Source organism: Pipistrellus hanaki (genome assembly GCF_964339955.1).
Source record: "Pipistrellus hanaki genome assembly, chromosome: 3".
In the NCBI taxonomy this organism is placed as follows: Eukaryota; Metazoa; Chordata; class Mammalia; order Chiroptera; family Vespertilionidae; genus Pipistrellus; species Pipistrellus hanaki.
In genome coordinates, this window is record NC_140505.1 from 80322946 (window position 1) to 80344790 (window position 21845).

General features: G+C 43.7%; 1 protein-coding gene across 1 annotated transcript in view; it reads right to left on the reverse strand.

The window, feature by feature from the left end:
- Positions 1–259: 259 nt before the first annotated feature.
- The window catches only part of LOC311620680 (guanylate cyclase soluble subunit beta-2-like), a 56963-nt gene continuing 35377 nt past the window's right edge, over positions 260–21845 (reverse strand). Inside the window, exons 12-15 of the mRNA XM_084880222.1 lie at positions 16457–16611; positions 13246–13397; positions 10549–10653; positions 260–1174 (exon numbers count right to left, since the gene is read on the reverse strand). Of these exons, the coding sequence (XP_084736348.1) occupies positions 1029–1174; positions 10549–10653; positions 13246–13397; positions 16457–16611 (558 nt within the window). The 3' untranslated portion in view covers positions 260–1028. The remainder of the gene's footprint in view (positions 1175–10548; positions 10654–13245; positions 13398–16456; positions 16612–21845) is intronic.

Consider the following 21845-nt stretch of genomic DNA (forward strand, 5'->3'; position numbering starts at 1 on the left):
ACTTTGCGCTCAGTGTAATCTGGAGACTGTAGCTCTATGCAACTATGGACCACACCTGCCTATTTCTAGAGACAAGACACAGGTGCTATCTAGAAGAATGAATCAAGTTATTCAACTCCTAGTTATTCAGGTCCTAGCAAGCATGAATCACAAAATGTGTGTACCTTAAATTGTCTTTATTACGTACGAACAAATATATATACATGCATGTATTTTTCACAGACACTCAGTACAGCTGCATAGTCCATCGATCACCGCACTGCAGCCCTCTCCTCACGCCGCACACCTCAGAGAACAGTTCCAACCTCTCCATGCAGGTGACCCCACGCCTGCCATGGTCTGTGCCAACAAGGAAGCCTGCCAAGGGCCCTGGGCATCTGGCTGCGCTCTGCCTTGATTCCCTCTCTTTCCTAACTCTGCCCTTCCTGTGATTTTCACATTTTCTCTTCCATTTTACTTTCGGGTTTTCTCTGGGGAATGCAGTTTTTGCTCTATTGCTTCATGCAACTTCCAAGGCTGGGAATGAAAATTATTTCCTGGCTGAGTGCCTTTCACATTCAGGCTGTGTTGTGAGTGATTCATAAACCGGGGGTCTGGGTCTCCTTCTTACCCTCCCCCCAATCCCATCATCATTTAAAACAAGGCATTGCATGGAATGAGCTCCAAGGCCCAAGGTCAGGGTGTCCTCTGAAGTGGCCACTGGGGCTCTTGCTCAGAGGCAGAGATTCAGTGGAGCTACGGTGATGGGAGCAAAGGCATTCATTCCTGTTGGAAGAACACAGAAACAGCCCCACAGCCAAACTTGAGGCCTATGAGAACAATCAAGACCCAAAGTCTCAAAGTGTAATGATTGGCTGTGAACGGAGACTATAAAATCACATTTTTCCAAACTTGTCATGATTGTGTTTCATTTGTAGACTTCTATTCTCAAAGGGACAGTGAAGAAGAGATGCAGCTTAAGAAGTTTTGAGCTGAGGAATGAAAAGAAGTTACTTAGTTACCATAAAACTGAGTAAGGGGAAACTAAGTTACAACAGAGCACAGAAACCGGAGGGCAGAGTGTCATTAACAAAGGGATGTATCTTGGTCTGATCTGAAGACTGGTCTCTGTCAGCTGCCTCCACAGAGTCCTGTCCAGACACTGGATTCCCTTCAGGCTTCCATTCCTCCGAACCTGAAACAAGACAGATGGGTGAGTGAATCAGTCGGTTTTGCAGCAGGGGCGTCTGCCTAAGCCAGGCCGCGAGCACACAGTGTGGGCGCGACGGGCCTTCTTTCCCACCTGCTGGGCGGAGCTCATCCTCACAGCCCAGGCCGAAAGGTCACCCGGACCTCAGCTGTGTCACCACATTATTTTTTCTCATTCCACACTGTGACATCCTGTTGGTCACATACCAAATCTTTCCCTGTCCATAACTCACATAAGAACACACGAAGCATTCAGACTTGCTGCTCTGCGACTGTCCACAGGGGTGGGGAACCTTTTTTTTTTTTTTTTTTTTTTGCCAAGGGCCATTTGGATATTTATACCATCATTCCCAGGCCATACAAAATAATCAACTTAAAAATTACCCTGCTGTATTTGGCCAAACATTTAACTAACTATTCTATTGCCTTGGCAGGGCCAGACTAAATTTTTGCGAGCCTTATACCGCCCTCAAACTGGAGGTGCCCACCCCTGAAGAGGTCTGCGCATCAACAGCACAGCAGCAAACACTCATACCCAGCAGGGCCACTGCCCCTTTCACCAGCTCTGGGCCTCATTTGTCCTCATCTGAAAAGTGGGGAAATAATAATTACACCTGCCTCCCAGGGTCACTGGGATTTAAATTAGATGATGTATATAAAGTGATTAACAAAGTGCCCCACATAGAGTACAGACTCCAAGATGCCTATTCTTAATTCTCAGTATGGACAGGCGGCCGGGAGAAAGCAGGAAAAGCCCCTGGCTCTGTGAGCCACGGCGGGGAGGGAGGGAGAGGACGCAGAGAAGGAGTGAAACCAGCCCGGCTGGAAGACACTGTCTCCACCTCCTGCTCTCCCTGCGGTTTCATTCGGAAAGGTCAGCACCTAAGATTTTAAAGTCATGTAGCATTCTTTTTCTTTCTTTCTTTCTTTCTTTCTTTCTTTCTTTCTTTCTTTCTTTCTTTCTTTCTTTCTTTCCTTCTTTTTCTTCCTTCCTTCCTCCCTTCCTTCCTTCCTTCCTTCCTTCCTTCCTTCCTTCCTTCCTTCCTTCCTTCCTTCCTTTCTTTCTTTCTTTCTTTCTCTTTCTTTCTTATTTTTTTTTTAAAAACTAATCATTGTTCCAGAGACATTCAAGTTCAGAGAGGCTCACATGTTGTGTTTGAGGCTCTAGTGTCCTAAAAGTCAGGAAATGCAGGAGGGGCCTCTATCTTTAGCCTCTGTTCCAAAATGAAGGAATGAACAACTTATTTCACCAATAGGGCCTGTGGGCACCTCAGACATCTTCCTGAGCCTGGGTCGGTGATTAACGTTGTCTTAAGATAAAAAAGCAAGGGGTAGTTTCCATCACAATTGGACTGAGACAAAGCTCAGTGCTGATGTACTCGGCACTAATGAACATAAGTGATGATATACGTTTAGAAAGGGTTGGGCCACTGGACCCCTTCCCAGTCTCTCTCCAGTCTCAGGCCCAGGATGAGGTGAAAATTTGGGAACGGACCTTCTAGAAAAGAAGGGGAGCTCCTGGGACACCTAGAACCACGTCACTGGTGCAACTCCAGGAAATGATTCCTATGGAATATTTAGCTCATGCATACATTGGGGCTAATCTGATAGGGAGTCAAGGTTCAAGTGGGCCATTTTTATAGGATATGACCAAAAGACAGCTGGCCAAGTGGCGATTTCCTTAGCTACACATTCACTACCCATACCCTCCCCGCACCTCTGTCATCCAAAGACAAAATCATGTTCAGCAATGTCTTTGAAAATTGCTAATTTCTCAGGTGCGGGGTTTTATTTTTGTTTTTTGTTAATTGCCTGCTAGTTTTATTACTTCAAGCACTCTTTAGTCCTTTCACTTGAAATTACAGGGTTTATTATAGTACTGTTTTTCTTTGAGATGTAAACAATTCTATAATTTTAAAAGGAATTAAAACTTCGAACATGGAAACTGGCAGGATAAATGATAAGGACAGAATGTTTGAAAAGTTTGAGATCAGTTTTGTTTTGTTATCATTGTAAATAAAGAAAAAAGGAGTTCATTGCAGATAGATTTGTAATTTTCTGTAATTAAGAAGATATAGCTGTCTGCCTCCAGGTCTATAAATGTTCATCAGTACTCCATCCAACATCTCTCTATGCCTCAGTTTCTCTAGATATAAAAGGAGACCAAATAATACATCTATCTCCCACTTAACTCACAAGAAATGTTAAAAGGACATATGAGGGGGAAAAAATCCACAAAATAATACTATAATCATAGAATTTGTTTTGTGTCTTGGTAATTTTACCAAATGTTGAGGGCTACCCAAATGAAAATAAAAACAACCAGAAGGGGTTGGAGTTCTTAAGAAAAAAAGGAGGAAATACAGCAAAGAAAACTTTGCCTTCACCTATCAACACTCAGGGTCTGATTACAATGTGTACCCACTGCCAGACAGCACCAGGATTTCTTTGTAACCAAGATGGATAATCTATTTTCTGGCTTAACCTCTCACAAAGAATTCTAGAAGTAAACTCAACACTGGAAAATAACATTTTTCATATCTCTTAGTCTCCCCTATATTCAACACTTTCTGTTTTGTTTCTTTTTCCCTTCTAATTTATCTTCTCAAAAATTTTCCACTTAGCTTTCCATTCCTGGTTTATTTTTCTCACTTGCACAGCATATTTTTCTCTCATCTAACCTGGCCATTTTTCATTTTTTTATTTGTACCTTATCTGGGGTCCTTCTTCTCCATTTCTACTCCTATTTTTCTTACACTTCTATTAAACTAATTTTCCTCTTTCCTTTTTACTCCTTGAGGAAAAGGTTCTGGTCAACATGGAGAAAAAGATGACGTGCTAGGTTTGTGTTGGGAAGAGAACTGAGATGACATGGTGAAAGCTGGACAGACCAAGTACAACACCATTAATGCGAGTCGATGCCACCTGACAATTCACAGCAGACTTGGTCAGCCCAGATTTGCAAGACTCTCTTGAAATTTCTATCCATATATATTTGACATTTTAACCCCAATCTAATTTAACAATCCAGATGTGGAAGAATTTCCTTGATTACTTGAAATGAATTCTCATACATCATCAGTTGTTCCCACAAGACCATTGTAAGAAAAAAGTATATATGTATACACATTGGTCACCACCCTCTGAGATTGCCTGTCAGTGCCATCGCTTTCCTATTCTAAATGCTCATTGTGCACATTGGGAAATGTTGCCTTCTGGTTAGTTAAGTTTTATGATTCATTGAGAATTGAAATGTACATCACCCATAGATTACTGATATCTAGACACTTGGAATAATCTAAAAACCAAAGCTAAAGTGAACAAGAGTAACCATTCTCTGAAAATTCAGTGGAAACAGCAGGACTCACGGGATAGCAGGGTCATTGCAGGTAGGTGGTATATGTGCAGAAATGAAAGATAATTGGGTTTCCAGTTGTTATGATGTCACTGTGGCTTTTGATATGTTACAGCACAAGTCACAGGGGAAATGAATGTACCATGTGAAGCACATGTGTCTTTTAAAAATGTCTCTCCTCTGTTTTGAAATATGTATATATGTTCAAAAGAAAGTCATGACCTGCCAAGTTACAAAACACGGTACGTGTGACAATCCCAATTTTGTAAGAAAAAATATATATGTGTACACATACACATGCATTGTCACACACACAAGTCTGGGAAGATAGGCACCAAAATTTTGATAGCAATCTTTCTGATGGAATTACTGATGCTTTTTCTGTCTTCTTTTGGTTTACCTGTACTTTCTGGCTTAAAAAACCTATATTTAAATATTCCTTCTATAATATAAATGAATGAACAAATAAGCCATCTTTTGTTGAACAAACTAATACAGCCTAGGAAAGAATTAAAAGCACTACAGAAACCCATCTACACTGATAGAAGAGAAAAATGTTAATTGACTGTACCTTCACTACACCCACAGCCCATCAGAGTGAGTGTGCAAATTAACCCAACAAAGATGGCGGATAATTTGCATACATGGAGGGAGGGAGAAGTGAAGACTGAAGACAGCTTAGAAGGAAGAGGGAGGAAAAGCTGAAAGCAAGGTGGCTGCCAGAGGGAAAGCTTGGGCGGAGTGGGCGGGGCAGGGCAGGCCTTGGCGGCTTCTTGCAGGAATCTTCCTGAAACAGGCTCCTAGTTTCAATATAAAATAAAATTGATTAAATTAAAAGAATGGTTGCAGAAGAAATCTATTTCTCTATGGAAAACAAGCATCACATGAGTCATGTTCTCCTATAGGAACTTGGGGTGCAGGAGCAATAGCAATGTGAAGTTTCAGGAAATGCTATTATTTTTTAGGAATGTGGGTGGAATTTGGGTCATTGCCCATTATTACAGGCAGGGCTTTGTGGGTCATAAAGTATATGATTTGGGGTTAAAATAAGGGATTCTTACATTGGCAATTAAAATAACTTCTTGTGAATTCTGTACCTTTTTCTAAATTCCTAGAGAGAGTAAGATATGGGAAACCACCTTTTGGTTTCAATATGACTCTCCATCATATTGGGTGGGGAGTTAGCTTGAGCCTGAAGTCAGACCTTCAGTTGAGTTGTCTCCATTGTCTACGTTTCACCCCTCCCGCTACTTCCCAGCACGAGGCCTGTGGTTGGGCATCCTGTCCCTCTGTACCTCTCAGCCTGGCCCCCTCCCGGGCTTTATTCTGTTTGCTCTCCATGTGTGCTGAGCATCTTCTATCCTTTCACTTGGTTCTGTCTGGGTTCATTTTACAATAAACCCACCTGCTCTGGGGAAAGGGCCAAGTTGACCACACAGAGGTGTGAGCTGAGAAAGGAGCCATGAATGCTGGAAGTGATATTTTTGGAGGAAAACTCCCCCAGCAGGAGAATTTTATCCTAGTAATAAAAAGGGTGCAGTGGATTCCCCAGCTTTCAGGAGGGGTTGCCATTCTAGAAGCACCCACCCCCTGGCCTCCTGTGTCTACCACAGGCAAAGGAGGCTACACCCTGGAGGCCCAGTTCTCCAGAATCCAGAAGCCCCTGCATTCTCTAGAGATCAGAGAGGCCACCTCCTTGTTCTTGCCGCCACCTGCACCTTCTCCTAAAGGGTTTTCATGGCCTCAGGGTCTACAGTGTCACCTGTGCTGGAAGGTGGCCCTATAGCGCCTTGCACTAGGCTGAAGTCCTGACTTCCATGTGCATCGCCTTCTGCTGCTGATCTAAGGCCCCTTTAGCAGCAGATCATTCTTATTTTTTTAATCCTCACCCAAGGGTATTTTTAAATTAATTTTTAGAGGTAGGGGGAGGGAGAAAAAGAGAGCTTCCCATATGAGCCCATATCAAACCTGCAACCTAGGTATGGCCCTGACCAGAAATCTAACTACATTTTAGTGTACAGGATGACACTTAACCGACTGAGCCACTCAGGCAGGGCTCATTCTTATTATTTTAAACCCCTGTAAGTAATTCTTACAGCTTTGTGCCAAGACTCATGGATTTATTAAGTAAATGAATTCTCAACAATAGGGTCCCTAAGCGATTAAGCAGCTGTCATTCCTGACATGTCTTCTGCACTTTACAGTTTTCGGATGATATGTAATATCTCACCCAGTCCTCAGAGTTACCCCAGAAAGCTGGCTGTTGAAAAGCTGGGACTGGGGGCCCAGCCCTAGTCTATGACCTCAGCCCTCAGAAGGAGAGAAATAAAGCATCTATAGAACATCGCTGTGTTAACAGCTCGACTCCTAGGGAGACTGAGGTTACAAACAGCTATGCCATTCATCAGCCCCATGCAGAAAAGGTCAGGAGGAGTTAACAGCTACACTCATGAAGGCCCCAGAAAGGCTGTTGAGACGCTGAGACTAGGGGCCCCGGCTCCTTAACCTGGCTCCACGCCAGCTGGACCCAGGTCAGCGGACACGTCTGGGAAAGCGCTTGTGTTGTCAAGACCCTGCAAAGTGAGGGGCAAGGACCTGGCAATAAGTGACCACAAACGCATCCAAGAATCATCCGTCAGGGGACTACAATCGAGTCTTGTTCTTCCTGTAGAGAAAATGGAGTCAAATTTGGAGGAATCGGCACCCCCCCTCTGGCCCAGCGGCAGAATCTAACCCCTAACTTCAGTCAGGAGAGGGACCCTCCCCTCTAACGTCCGCCAGAGGAACAATTAGAGGTTGGTGGAGAAGTCCTCCAAGCTGACTTAGCCTGCCGTGAGCCCAGCGAGTGGACACCCTGGGCCTATGATTTGTAAGGAGGGGTCGCTAACAGAGAGGGGCCAGGGCAGCTCGCCTAAGTGCTCTACGAAGGTTAGCCTGGAAACCTTTACTATAATCCTCGGGAAAATCAGTTAGGAGACAAGGGGAAGCAGAACTTTGAAAAAGACACTAACAGGGGTCTGGCAGATGCCGGTAGAGCCTGCCAGCAGGGACAGCTGGAAGGCCAATTTTTTAGTCACTGCTGAAAGGTGGTTGCTTAAATATCCAAGTCAACACACTGATTTCACTCTGGCTCAATACTCCCCTTTACTTGCATTGGGGAGTCTCTCCATTGAGACAATCTAACACTGAAACACAAGGTGCAGTGAAAGGAAGGCGTGTTATTGAAGTGCAAATGAGGCCCTGGGTGCAGCCTGCAGGCCTGGTCCCACTGGAGCTTTTCCTATTGCCCCAGCTGGATGGGCTCCCCCTTTGGAGAAAGCTGAAGGAAGGGGTGAGCATCCCAACTCAGCTGGCCCTGAGAGGGTCCAGGTGGTGCGCTCCTGCCACCTCCTCAGCTGCGTGTGCTGCCAAGACCCTGAGACATTTTTCAGGAGCAGGAGTCCTCACAGGGGAGCAAGGCCAGGCGGAGCCCGCTTCCCACCCCAGGGAGCCACGTCAGATGGAAATGCCCCTGGAGAGCGGTCATATGTTTGTCAGCCAGGTGACATAACCTGTGAGGTTCATGGCAGGCATAATCACGGAGTTGAACCTGGAATGTTGTCCTGACTGCCTAGTGCCTGGGAAACAGGCAGATCTCTGAGGTAGCAAGATCTAACAGCCGTTTAATTTTGGGGTCCTGACAGGTTTGGGCCGCTGGTGGAAACTAGTCCCCATAATGACAGCCACGCGGGGGCCCAGCGGGATGGCCCTGAGGCTGCAGGGGAGAGTGGGAGCTTCTGCAGTGACCCTGGCAGCCTTCACCTGCTTCCTAGCTCAGCATGACATTCTCAGATACAGCCCAGACCCCATGAGAACTGGGACTTAACCCTCGGTGAAAGGGTGTGAGAGCAGGTGGCACAAAACCTTCAAGGCTAAACTCTATGTCTGCTGCCAACCGTTAGAGATGAGGAAGAAGCCTGTGTCGTGTTAAATTCAAACTCAGATTACCTGGGTAAGTTGTCAAAAGCAATTCTGACTCGGTAGGTCTCGGTTTGGATAGCTAAATGGCCCACTGGCATGGTTCTCATTTCTCCAAGCCGCTGGCACATGTTGCACTTTATATCAGTCCCTACAGTGTGTCAGCTATTTCATATTCATGCATCTGCCAGCCACACCCAATAATCAGAAGTCTGTTCAAATGGGGCCCAGAGGATCTGAGAGAAGCAGGGCTGGGCCACGTGAAGCCAGGCAGTCCACGTGCAGCAGCCTCCCGTTTGGGGAAAATGAAATCGTTTTCATTTTCAGGGGGCTTACATGGACTTGGTCTGCCCAGGACAAACAAGCCTGAAGATCAAGTCTTATTTCTCCCACTTACACGTTGTGGGCTGTTATATAGTTTCTGAACTTCTAGTTTCTTACCTGTGTTATAAGAATAGCCATGGGACTAATTTTATACTTAAAAAAGTATACTAATTTTATACTTAATTTTATAATTTTATACTTATAGTAATTTTATACTATACTAATTTTAATAGCACTGACGGCTACTGGGGGGTTGAGCACTCTCAGAAGCATGCAACTGTAGGAAGTGCCTCTGGGTAAGAGCAGAAAGTCTACTTGCTTCATAGAATCCAAGATTCCACCTGACTCCAGGCCAAAAGGAGGAAAGCTGTGCTTGGTCTCCTCTCATCAGAATTGAACAGAAGCGTGCTGATCATTCCTTCAACCTTCCACATGGATCAAACTAGAGAGAAGTCTTCAGGCATCTGGGCAATGCCCAATGCCAGTGGCTCAAGTGACACTCAATCTAAGAGACATCTACACTAATAAAAGAGTAAGATGCAAATTGACCATACCTTTGAGACACCCACCAGCCAATCAGGAGTGGGTATGCAAATTAACCCAACAAAGATGGCCAGTTAATTTGCATACACAGCTCTGAGGGGCCAGAGGTGGGGCTGGATGCTTGCATCATTACCATGGTGACAATGCTGGCATTCCACACCGCCCCAGCCTCTCCAGGCCTCTGGGCAGTGTGGGAAGGCAGAAATTCGGCTCGGGCCTGGTGAAGGCGGTGCCAGCAGCCAAGGGAAGGAAGGCCCATTCTTGCATGAATCTTCGTTCATCAGGTCTCTAATTGTCTAATAAAAATAACAATAGCTAACTCTTTATATGAATTATTAAACTGTTCTAACTCTTCACATGAATTATACCATTGTCTTAAGAAACTTTGTCAGTTGACTTCTGATGGTTTTTGAAAAATCCCTGGGACGCTGTACTCTGTAACAGATATACACTGCTGCCTTGTCTCAAAGCTTCATGCCATTTGGGTTGTTTAGGGTGGGGTTTCCAGAAAGAGAGGGTGGCAGGGGCTGCACAACCCAGAAAGGAGAGGTGTAGTGGGTGCTGCTGCTACAGGGACTCATTCCGCAGGCCCTGCCTGGCCCTTCATTTCCTGGGATCCACCCTCAAAACCAAGCTGTGCCCGAGCACCGCTCCCGAGGGAGCCGAATGGCTCACCAGGGCAGCTATGAGCAGCATGAATTGAGAGAAACCACCCCTCCCTCCCACCTCCAAGTGGAGAAGGGGGTCACGGGGCCAACTCTCTGTGGCAGTGCCAGGGATCCGAGTTCTCTGTGAGGCACCACACGGTGGCAAGGGCATGGGAGTCGCCCACACTTCTCCTTAGGAGGCTGCAGTGGGGGCAGTGTGCAGAGTAACTCATCTAGTGGGGACCTGGATACTATTCGTTTCTCTGAGCATTAGAGATCCTCAGAGGGGCCTCCCTGGGACAGTTGGGGTGGGGAGGTGAGTGGGTTGGGAAAGCATACAAAAACTTATTCAAAATACAGTAAGCAGCTAGTTCAAAGGCTTCTGGCCAGGACCCCAAACTCCACAGAAGCTGTGCCTGTGCCGCTGGCTCTTTCCTGTCTCCCAGGAGCCGCACTCTGAACCCGCAGCCCCCTCCGCACGCAGCACGGCACTGGGGCTTTGCGCTGCTCTCACGCGCTCACCCACACACTCACCGTGGGCTGCATCTCTCGGGGGGAGCAGCTGCCGGCTGTCTGCGTACCTCATGGCCCTTGTCACGGCAACAGCTTTGCTGTCTTGACTTTCTTGAGCACTAGCTTCTGCCAAAAAGCACCAGGAGAAGGAAAAGTGAGAACACACGTGCAAGCAGCCTCCGATAGCGGTGCCTCTGACCTGAGCAGCCCCTGGGATTCGCTCCGGTGCCCCCCGTGAAGGGCTGGTCGGACAGGGGTTCCCGCTGGGAAACATCACCGCTGGGGAGGCTGCAGGACACTCAGTACAGTTAACACGTTCACCATTACCTGGGAGAAGAAGGAGCAAATCCCCCGCTTTTGAGAGCAAAAGGGGAAAAGGAAAAAGGTCGGAGGAAGAGCTCTCCTGGACACCACCTTTCTTGTTCCTGTCACCTCGGGTATCGCCCTGTCAGGTGCACAGGGGTGAGAGGGGCGTTCACCCATGAGGGCTCAGGCCGGGCACTGTGAGGCACCTGTCACGGCACTGCTGCGGTCACCTCCTACCCCTCAGCGGGTGCGCATCCAAATCTCCTCCAGTTCACCCTGTCGGTCTCCCTCCCACGCCTCCCTGAACCACTGAAAAGCCCAGCGCGTGTGTGCTGTGGCAGCTCCTCTGAAAGGGAAGCGCATCTTAGAGTTTCTGTGTCCCCTCCTCTGTCACTGGCTTTGAGACGCTCTGCCCCCGCTGGTTAGTGGGCTCACATTCTGGAGCTTCTGAGACATTTAGGAAGCAGTGTGGGCCAGGGTGCCCTGGCCTTCTAGCTCCTGCTGGAACCTCCCATGCTGCGCTCCAGGGGGGGCAGGAGGGCAGCCACAGAGAGACAGGAGGCTGAGGCTGCCCGCAGAAATCCTAGGATGATGAGGAAAGGGCGAGGGAAATGCACAAAAAGAAAGGCCGAGATTTCCACTCTGGGTTGTGCCATTTCTCTTTGGAGATACCTGGCCAAGGGGATCAGGCTGGGGGGTGGGGGGTGGGGGTTGGTGTCAGCCCAGAGGAAGGGGTGACTCTATTATAAGCCGTGCCTGGGAGCTACCTACTTCCCAGTTTGCACAGAGACACTGTGTGCTTCTGAGAGAGCTACCTCTCCCTCTCTGCACCCCCCCACCCCCCAGCCCCCGCTTCTCAGGGTCCATACTGAGATCTTCAGTTCAGGCACCATTACAAGTTTTCTACTTGGTTATTTTTCTTTTCTTTGTTTTTTCCAGTTCAGAACTGAAAGCAGGTTAGATTCTACTGACCCAGACCTAGAATCCTGTTTTTCAAACTGGAAAGTTTAGGAACTCCTGCAGTGGGAATGGGAGAAAGTAGTATCAGGTTTGAGGGAGGCATGCCTTCTGAGCAAGGTTCCTCCAGGGCCTGGTGCTAAAGCCTTCAGCTCTGCCTTCTCTCTCACTGGGAGGGGGCAAAACCCCGCACCCCCTTTACTTTGTCTGTTTCTGATAACAAAGAAAAAATAGACAAAATGGTTGTTTATCCCCCTCTAGCAACCCTTTGTACTGTGGGGAGGATAGCTGGGGAGGAAGAAGATGAGTTTGGTGGGCAAGGCACTCAAAGCCTAGGAATAGGTGACCAAATAACAGTCAGGGTGGCTCCTGCCTTTTATTCACCAGCTACTTCTAGTTTTTAGTTTAGATCTTTCTATCTCAGTGTTTCCACCAGTAAAATGTGGCCAAAACCAATAGCAGCTCACAGGGACACTGGAGTGAGCTGGCATTAGAATAAAAGCACCATGAAAACAATCTTAAAATTTCTTCAAATACTCATCTGTTTGTTGGTATTACCCCAATTATAAGAATAGTAGCCATAGTTCATGTCCCAAAGACACATCCTGCATATATTAACTATGTAAATGAGTAACCACTGGATTTAGAAACTTTTTTTGCAGGACCCTGGAGCAGCTAAAGATTAGTTTCTGCCCAAACAAATCCATGTTGTTCTCCAGTTTGGTTCAGCAGTCCATGATGGTCTGTCTCCTGCTGCTGGGTTTCCCTTCCTGTCAGCATTTCCCAGCATTTACCTGGATCCTTGTTAAGGGGTCCTGACCGCCTCGGGTGGATGAGATCCACCTTGCAGCTGAAGGAGACCTTCTTGCTGAATTCCATATGCTGCCTTTTTTTTTTTTTTTTTTTTTTTTTTTTTTTTAGCACAATGAGCCAAACAATGATCTCTGGTTCAGCTAAGCACTAGGTGGTTTTAACCTAAACTCACTTTGTCATTCCTGGAGCTGGGTGATTTTGTCCTTCTTCCCAGTTTGGAAGCCAGCAGAAAATGAGAAGGTGACAGGTTCCAGTGTGTGAGGAAAGCCTTTCCGGAGCCCCTGAGGCTGAGGAGCAGAGGGAGACTCTGGAACCCTCTCCAGCCACAGGAGAGGCTCATGGGAAAAGCTCATTTCTAGGACAAGGAAGAATCTTGAAAACAAATGTGTGAGCGACCCTTAGACTGCCCACCAGCTTGGCTCAAGGAATAGCATAACATCCAGGATGCAAGAGAAGAGCGTTCAGGGCAACATGGCTGCATGATTCTCGGGAGCTGTTACTGAATGGAAGGTGACAGTGTGGTTGTGGTGAGGGATGATACCCGCGCTGACCCTGCAAACCGAAGGGCCACACTAAGCATGTCTCACATGGTCAGTGGGGAAAACATTCACACTCATAATGAGGCTTCTCTTCTTGGCTTACCTTTGTGATCAAGCAGAGTTTGAGATTTCCCCATGATCTCATCCTCTGAGGCATTCAAGTTCTGGATCAGGAAGTATGTGGTCATTTTCCCTTTTCCTTTCACTTGGATTTCACCTCTCTCAACTATTTCAAACCCTTGGTTTTCCAGGGCTCTGCACAGAGGGAAAATAAATGCACCAGGTTTCAAAGATCACAGTTCCATAACGGGAGAGTTGGCTACAATAGGATGGATAACGAGAGAGGAGAAGCCTGAGGCTCAGGGCACACATGGGGGAGTGGGACTCTGAGACATCAGTGGGGAGGGGAGAGGAGGAAGGCATGAGTTTAGACATCTGAACCGGTGCAGAAAGGAGAGGGAGAATATAAGGGTCCCACCAAAACGCTGTGACCTGATCACCACCTCCCTCCCTCTAGCACACGGCTCATACCCGCAGCCCTCACACCTCTACAATCACACCCCAATGCCTGTGTGTGCACCATCTCTGCATGGCTCTGAAACAAGGGGCTCCTAGGAGATCAGGCCACTTCTCTCCATCTTCTCAAAGTCCCCAATACACCCCAGGTGTCATCATGCTCATCCAAACTACTCAAGTTACTCCTTGATTTCTGACTGCCAAGGAACCCAGGAAAAGGATAAAAAGGGGGCCATGGAAAGAGACATAGTTATGGAAAAACTATAAAATGTTTATTATCTGGCCACTGAGAGATGTTGGAGAAGAACCACAGAGCAGTGCGAACTAGAAAGTTTCCAATTCATGGTCAGCTGCCTCAGCCAGGTCTCAGCACTCATCACCCTCCCCTTGTCCCGGACCAGTTTCATGGAGGTTTCGGACATTCACCATGCTCCTCAAGTTCCTTTGTTTGGCACCTTCTCTCCTCACTCTTAAGCAGTTGACTGTACCTCCTAATTTGTGACCTGATTCATCTATGAAATTTTAAGCACTGTAGTCTCATCTCATTGACCACATCCGTCCTTTCCCCCAATCTCAGAGGATGAGGAGTCTTGTTCAAGGGCACCTCATTCATGCTTCCTTACCACCCCCTCAGGTCCAGGCCCCATCAGCCAACTTTCCCCTCATCTTCAGCTCCCTCTCCATCTGCACCCTCCTCTCAGCCTATAAGCATGCTAAGATTTTTTTCATCCTAAATAGAAACAATTTTTTTTCTCTCACTTGATTCTCTCCTGCTTCAATCCCCATAAAAATCTTCTCTTCTTTTTATCCTTCCACCCATAATCCAGAGTCTATCCCCACAATTCTACCACAACCTCTGAAAATGCTCCCCAAAACCTCTGGTGAATATTTTTCAGCCCTTTTACTAGATTTGTCATGTTTGTTCAATTTCTGCCCCCTAAAAATATCCACAAGGGAACTTCTCACCCTGAACTTCCATGCCTGGCTCTTTTCTGTTTCTTCCACCTCACACTCAGGCTCCTCTTTCTCCCCCTGCCACTGTTCTTTCCTCACTGCATCCTTCCCCAGGTGATCTTACCACCTCTCACGGCTTACTTACCACCCATGTGTTGCTTACTCCAAGTCTGGACCCCCAACCAACAACTCCACGTCAAATTTTATTCATCCATTTCATTGCACCTTTACCTAAGATATCCCACAATCCCTTTGAATTCAACACACCCACACCCAAACTCTCCATCTGCCGCGATGACCGGACTCTCTCACGTGCCCTGTTTCAGACGGTGAGATTCAGGCCCTAGCCACCCAAGGTGGAGACCTGGGAGACATAAGAGGCATCTCCCTCTTCTCTTTCTCATTCTCATTTGTAGTAATTACTAAGTTTGGCTAATTTTACCTTCCCCTAAATTCCCACTGCCAATGTCTGATTCAAATTAAACCCTAACAGGTCTTCTCTTTCCCATTTCTTAATGCTCATATCTGTGCTACTTGCTGGTGAGTGGAGAGAGAGCTCAAATAGGACCCTGGCCTTGCCACTGTCTGTGCTCTCACCTTCCTTAAGGGCTCTTCCTCACCTACTGTGTAAGCCCCAGCCCCTCAATAAGCTAAATTGTTTATAAATCTCTGTACTGATTCTACCTCAGTGTTTATCCTGCTTATTTTTCACTCCCAATACCCCAATTTGAGCTAAATCTGACTCTGAAACTCCTTGCTTAAGATTCCACTCAGGAATATCTTCCTCCACAAAGAATTTCTTTAATGGGTTAGGCACCCTTGCCCCATGGCACTCACTGTAATTCCCTCCCGGCTGATCCCCTGGGTTGTATCCAGGCTCTACTCCTTCCCAGCCTACCTGTGACCTGAGGCAACTAGTTACTAACCTTTTAGTGCCTGATTTTTTTTTTTCATCTGTAGATAAGAATAATAATAGTATATGTTCATAGAATTGTTATAACAATAAATGAACTAACATATGTAAAAAACAAAAACAAAAAACTTGGGACAGAATGTGACCTCTTGTAAGTTCTCAAAAAACCATAAGTATCTTTTTATGTATATCTTTATCATTTATCACACTTTTAAAATAACGATCTGTGAATATTTCTTTCTTCTTCCACTAGACTGAGGGTCAGCAAACATTTTTTTTGTAAAAGAACAGGTAGCAGCCCAGCTCATATGTCTCAGTGGTTGAGTATCAACCCATGAATCACCATTCAATTCTGGTCATCATTCAATTCCCACTCAGGGCACATGCCGTGGTTGCTGGCTCCATCCCCAGTAAGGGCATGCAGGAGGCAGATAATAGATGATTCTCTCTCATCATTGATGTGTCTAACTCTCCTCTCCCTTCCTCTCTCTGAAATCAATAAGATACATTTTAAACAAATAAACAGATAGTAAATATTTTTGGCTTTGTGGGCTATACAGTCTTTCACAATTACTCAACTCTACTGTTGTAACATGAAAACAGCCATAGACAGTATGTAAATAAGAGCATAGCTGTGTTCTAGTAATACTTTATTTACAAAAATAAACATAAAGTGGCAGGCTGGATTTGGTCTCTGGGCTATTTTTTTGTAATATTAAATATACATCTAGACTTTAGGTTCCTTGAGAGCAAAGCTATCTTATAGTAGAGGCTCAACAATGTCTATTGTCTGACACAATGTCTTCTGTAAGCTAGTGTGGCGTGGAAGAGAAAGCACAGGTTTCCTCCACTCCCCATCTCCTGGCTGCTAGGCCTCTGTAAGTTCTGGAAGGAGAAGGGACAGAGGAAAGCATGAGTAAGTGAGGGTTACCTGTAGGCTGTGGGGCTGAGGTGCACTTTGTCAGGAAGCCCATGACTTTCCATCCTTGAAGCTGTGTTCACAGTGTCACCAAACAAGCAGTACCGTGGCATCTTGTCCCCCACAACACCTGCTAAGACCGGTCCAGTATGAATCCCTACTCTGATCTGTAAAGAGAGAACCTCACTGAAAAGAGACCATCAAATGTTCTTGCTCTTATTTTTAAACTCTGGAATAATTTACATAAAATAAAAGATCTTAAGTGTTTCAAGAAATGCATATATCCTATAGCCACCATCAAAATAAATTATAGATTAGCTAATATAGACTTCATAAATATGTTGGGCCCCTTACAGTTCAGTTCTATCCTTTCTGTAGAGGCAATTACCTTCTTATTTCATTGACCATAGATTAATTTGCCTGTTCTACAACTTCACATAAATGGTATTATATAGTACTAGAGACTGGGTGCACGGATTCATGCACCAGTGGGGTCCCTCAGCCTGGCCTGTGGGATCGGGCTGAATCCAGCTCTTCAATATCCCCTGAGGGGTTCCAGATTGCGAGAGGGTACAGGCCAGGCCGAGGGACCCTACTGGTGCACAATTGGGGCCAGGGAGGGATGTGGGAGGTTGGCCAGCTGGGAGGGACTGTGGGAAGGCTCCAGGACATGTCTGGCCCATCTCATTCAGTCCCAATTGGCCAGACCCCAGCAGCAAGCTGACCTACCGGTTGAAGCATCTGCCCCCTAGTGGTTAGTGCATGTCATAGCAAGCGATTGAGCAGCCTTAGCATATTGTTAGCATATTGCCCTTTGATTAGTTGAACCATCAACTAGTCGCCTGGATACTTAGCATATTAGGGTTTTATTATATAGGATATCCTATTTTGAATCAGGCTTCATTTATGCAGTATAATGTCTTTGAGCTTCTTCATACTATTGTATGTACCAGTTATTTATTCCTTTTTTGCTCAATACTATTCTAATGTAAGAATATATCACAATTTATTTATTCAGTCTCCTATTCCCAAACATAAACATTAGGTTATTTCCAGTTTGAAGCTATTAGGGATATTCTTGTACTGATCCTTTTATGGACATACATTTTCATTTTTCTCAGGTAAATACCCAGAAGTAGAATTTCTGGGTCACAAGATAGATGTATATTTAATGTTCCCAAAGGAAAAAGAAAGAAAAGAGAAAGAAGCTTTGCCCCCAAACACTCAAAAGTTGAAAGCATTCTACATTCCTATCAGCACTGTGACACTTCCAGTTGTCCTCAGTATCACCACCATTTGGTCTTGCAGTGGGTGTGAAATGACATCTCATTGTGATTTTAATTTGCATTTCCCTGATGGCTAATGCTGCTAAACACATTTTTATATATGTTTACATTGTCCATTCATATATCTTTTGTGAAAAGCCTTTTCAATATTTTTTTTCATTTAAAAAATTGAGTTGTTTATTTTTTATTGTTAATATATTGAAATTCTCTCTCTCTCTCTCTCTCTCTCTCTATATATATATATATATATATATATATATTATATATATATATATATTATATTTGTTCCATTTCGTGATTTTGTATATTCAATTTATTTAATATGCAGAAATGTAAAAATTCTAAGAATATATTGGTCCACTAGGGCTGCCATAACCAAATACCACAAACGGAGTGGCTTGAACAACAGAAATTTACTTTCTCACAGTTCTAGAGACTGGAAGTACAAGATCAAGATGTCAGCAGGTTTGGCTTCTCTGCAGCCTTTCTCCTTGGCTGGCAGGTGGCCACTGCTTAGTGTATCCTTGCACAGTCTTCTCCCTGTGTGCATGTATCCCTGGTATCTGTTCATGTATCTAAACTTTCTCTTCCTATCAAGACTCCAGTATGGCTGGATTAAAGTGCCCCCTAACTCCTCATCTCAACGTAATCACCCCTTTAAAGGCCCTGCCTCCAAATAATGATCTGTGAACATTTCTTTCTTCTTCCTTCCTTAACCCTAGCCTTTGGCTGAATAACCCTATGTACATGGTTACATGTAGATATATAAATTTCATGAGGGACACAATTGGCCCAGAGCATTAAAGTTTATCTTTATTTATTTATTTATTTATTTATTTATTTTACTGTTAGAGCTTTTTGTATCCTATTTAAGAAATAAATGCTTACCCCAAAGACACGAAGCTATTCTCCTATATTTGCTTCAAAGAAGCTTTATAGTTCTAGAATTTATGTTAGGTCTGTGATACATATTAAATTAATTTGTGTATATATACTGAGGGAGGTTTGATGTACATTTTTCTCTTTATGTATATATTAAATTGTAACAGAAACATTTCTCAAGAAGGGTTCCTTCCCACACTGAATTGATTTGATGCCTTGGTCAAAAATTAATGGACCTTAAATATGTATACTTTATACTGCTAGGCACTCTATACTGCTCCAATGACTTATTTTTTAATCTTTCTGCCAATTCTACCCTGTCACTATTACTCTAGTGTTAGAATTAATCTTGAGATTTGTATTCTAAGTCTTTCAATTTTATTCTTTTCTAAGATTTAAGACTAGATATAAATAGTTAGTTTTATTTAATGTTCTAACTTTTTCTTCTTAGAATATAAAATTTCAATTATTTTTTTTGTGTATAGTCCTTTCATAGTGAGACCCTGGTAGACTTACTATTTAGATAGTAACTTATTATAGCTTGTTAAGATTTATTAGATGCACTATTATTTGGGCTGTGAATATTGATCATTCTACTTCTCTCCAGTTTTTGCCTTAATGCACTGGTAGGACTTTTGATATATTTGACAAAATATTATATGTATTGTATTGATCCAGTTTTAGTTTGCTAAGCTATTAGAAATGTGAGGTGATATCTTTCATAAATATTGAAAAATTTTAACCATTGTTTCTTCAAATATTTTTTTCTGAGCCATTCTCATTCATTCTATTTTCCTTCTAGGACTCCTGTTCCATATATGGTGATCCATTTCATATTGCCTTTTTTTTTTTTTTTTTTTTTTTTTTTTTTTTTTTTTACCATTTTCTTCTTTGTGTTTCAATTTGGATAATTTCTTGTTTTTCAGTTTGGATGATTCCTTGCTTTGTTTTAAAAATATTTGATACTTTCCTCTACTTTGTCTAGTCTCTTTTAACTCCATAAAATGAATTATTTATTTCTGATTTCTGATATAATGGTTTTTATTTCCATGGGCCAGATAGGTAGACTGATTAATAGATAGGTTGATAGAGAATAAATAGAGAGATAATAGAGAGAGTATATGTGTGTGTTTCCAATCGATTCAAACTTCTTCCCCCTTTCCAGTAGATCCTTCACAATATTTATCATAGTTATTTTCAAGAATCGTTTAATAATTTCAATATCTAAGCCATCTACAGACCTGCTTCTATTAACTATTTCCTGTCTTGGCTATATACTACATTACCATTTTCTTGTGTTTTCTTGCATCTCATATTTTAAATTATTTAATTATATGTCCCATATTGTGTGTGAAAGTACATTAGAGACTGAGGTAGGTAATATTTACCCACCAGAAAAGTTTACACTCATTCGTCGTTAGACTGCTAAAGTGGAGGCTAAATGAGTTTATCTGTATCTGAGTGGGGTCTTGGCTTTTTCCAGATATATTGCTGGTTTCTATAGAGCACTGATTTCAAATGTTACAAAGTCTGGATAAGGCTTTCACTCAGCAGAGCTGGGGATCTGAACACCAGCAAAGTTTTGAGAACCTCATCAGTCCTACCATGGCTCTCCCTATCTGAGGAGATTTCTCTCTGCCTCCAGACTTCAAAGGGTCATTGTAATATACTTGGTGAACTACAAGAGTACCTCAGAGGGATTTCTCTTAGTTCTTCTACTCTAGCACCATCCCTCCATAGGCCACTGCCTTGCATTTGGGGAAGGCCCTATATACCTCAGGAACTGAGATCTCTCCCACTGTCCTGCCTTATCCCTTGCCTTTGGCTGACTAACCTATGTACTTGGTGAAGGCCTATGGAGAAGAGGTGGTAGATGGGTATAGCCTCTGTGGCCAGGACATATCAAAGACAAGATTTGGGAGATTCTAACCTGCCATTTCAGCCTCAGTGTGGCCATAACATGTTCACTAAAATCTCCTTAACCTCGATTCTGGTGGATCACTTCTGCTGCTCTACTAGTGTTTAGTGTAATTATGGGTGTCTTCTCCTTGAAAGGGCTTGACATTTTCTAGAATTTAGCTCATTTATATTTCTTTGCTTTTTGTTTTTTAAGTTCTAGTATGGAAATAGAAGTCTCTTGCAGCATTCTACATCTTAACCAGATTTACTTTTCGTTTTGTTTTCATTATAGATCCTCTCCTGAATTATGATTATAAATTCCTCTAGGAAAAGGAGCCTGTTATATATTTCTCTGAATCCTTCAAAGCACCTAGTAATACTGTCTCGTGCATCGTATGACCTCAGCAAATGTATATTAAAGGCTATATGAATTAAATGATAGACTTCAAAGAGTACTAATTTTAAAACTGTAGAAATTAAGTATGAAATAAACTGAATACGACAACAAAATAAGCTAAAGGTGGATTGTAAATTTGATTAGAAATGCAAAACTGGATGCCAAGATTGATTCTAAATTATTCATGATTATGGTAACAGTACAGTCTCACCCTATCAGTGAGTGATTGAAAAGACCAAAAGCCTTTCATTTAGAAGCCAGATGTTGGCCATGAATATTGAGAAGATACTTAGTCAGAATAGTAGGCCAGAAGATGCTAACTGATCAACTTAAGGCTCTGGCTTCTACTGAAGGACTATAAAGAAAAGCCAAAAAATAAAAAACACCCCACAAACAACAACAGCTATAAAGGAAAGATAAAATAATAAGTCATTACATAAAGGATGACATACATTTTAGAAATAGCACATTGAGTATAAGTTTTTGAGAATTTGAATAAAATTGTCTTTGTTTCATTATCTTGTAAAAAAAAAAAAAGAAAGAAAAAGAAATGCAGGACAATTATATTATGAGAGAAAATAAATGTTTCTAGTCTTTTTCCTACTGCCTTAAATAAACCCACATGGCATGCTGTTCTGATGGATATTTAAAGATGCTCCTGCTGAAATCAGTTTGGCTCAGTGGATAGAGTGTCGGTCTGCGGACTGAAAGGTCCCAGGTTTGATTCTGGTCAAGGGCATGTACCTTGGTTGCGGGCACATCCCCAGTGGGGGGTGTGCAGGAGGCAGCTGGTCAATGTTTCTCTCTCATCGATGTTTCTAGCTCTCTATCTCTCTCCCTTCCTCTCTGTAAAAAACCAATAAAATATATATTTTTTAAAATGCTCCTAATTATGTCCCTATTCTTACCTTAGAAATGATAATACCTTTTTCTGTCC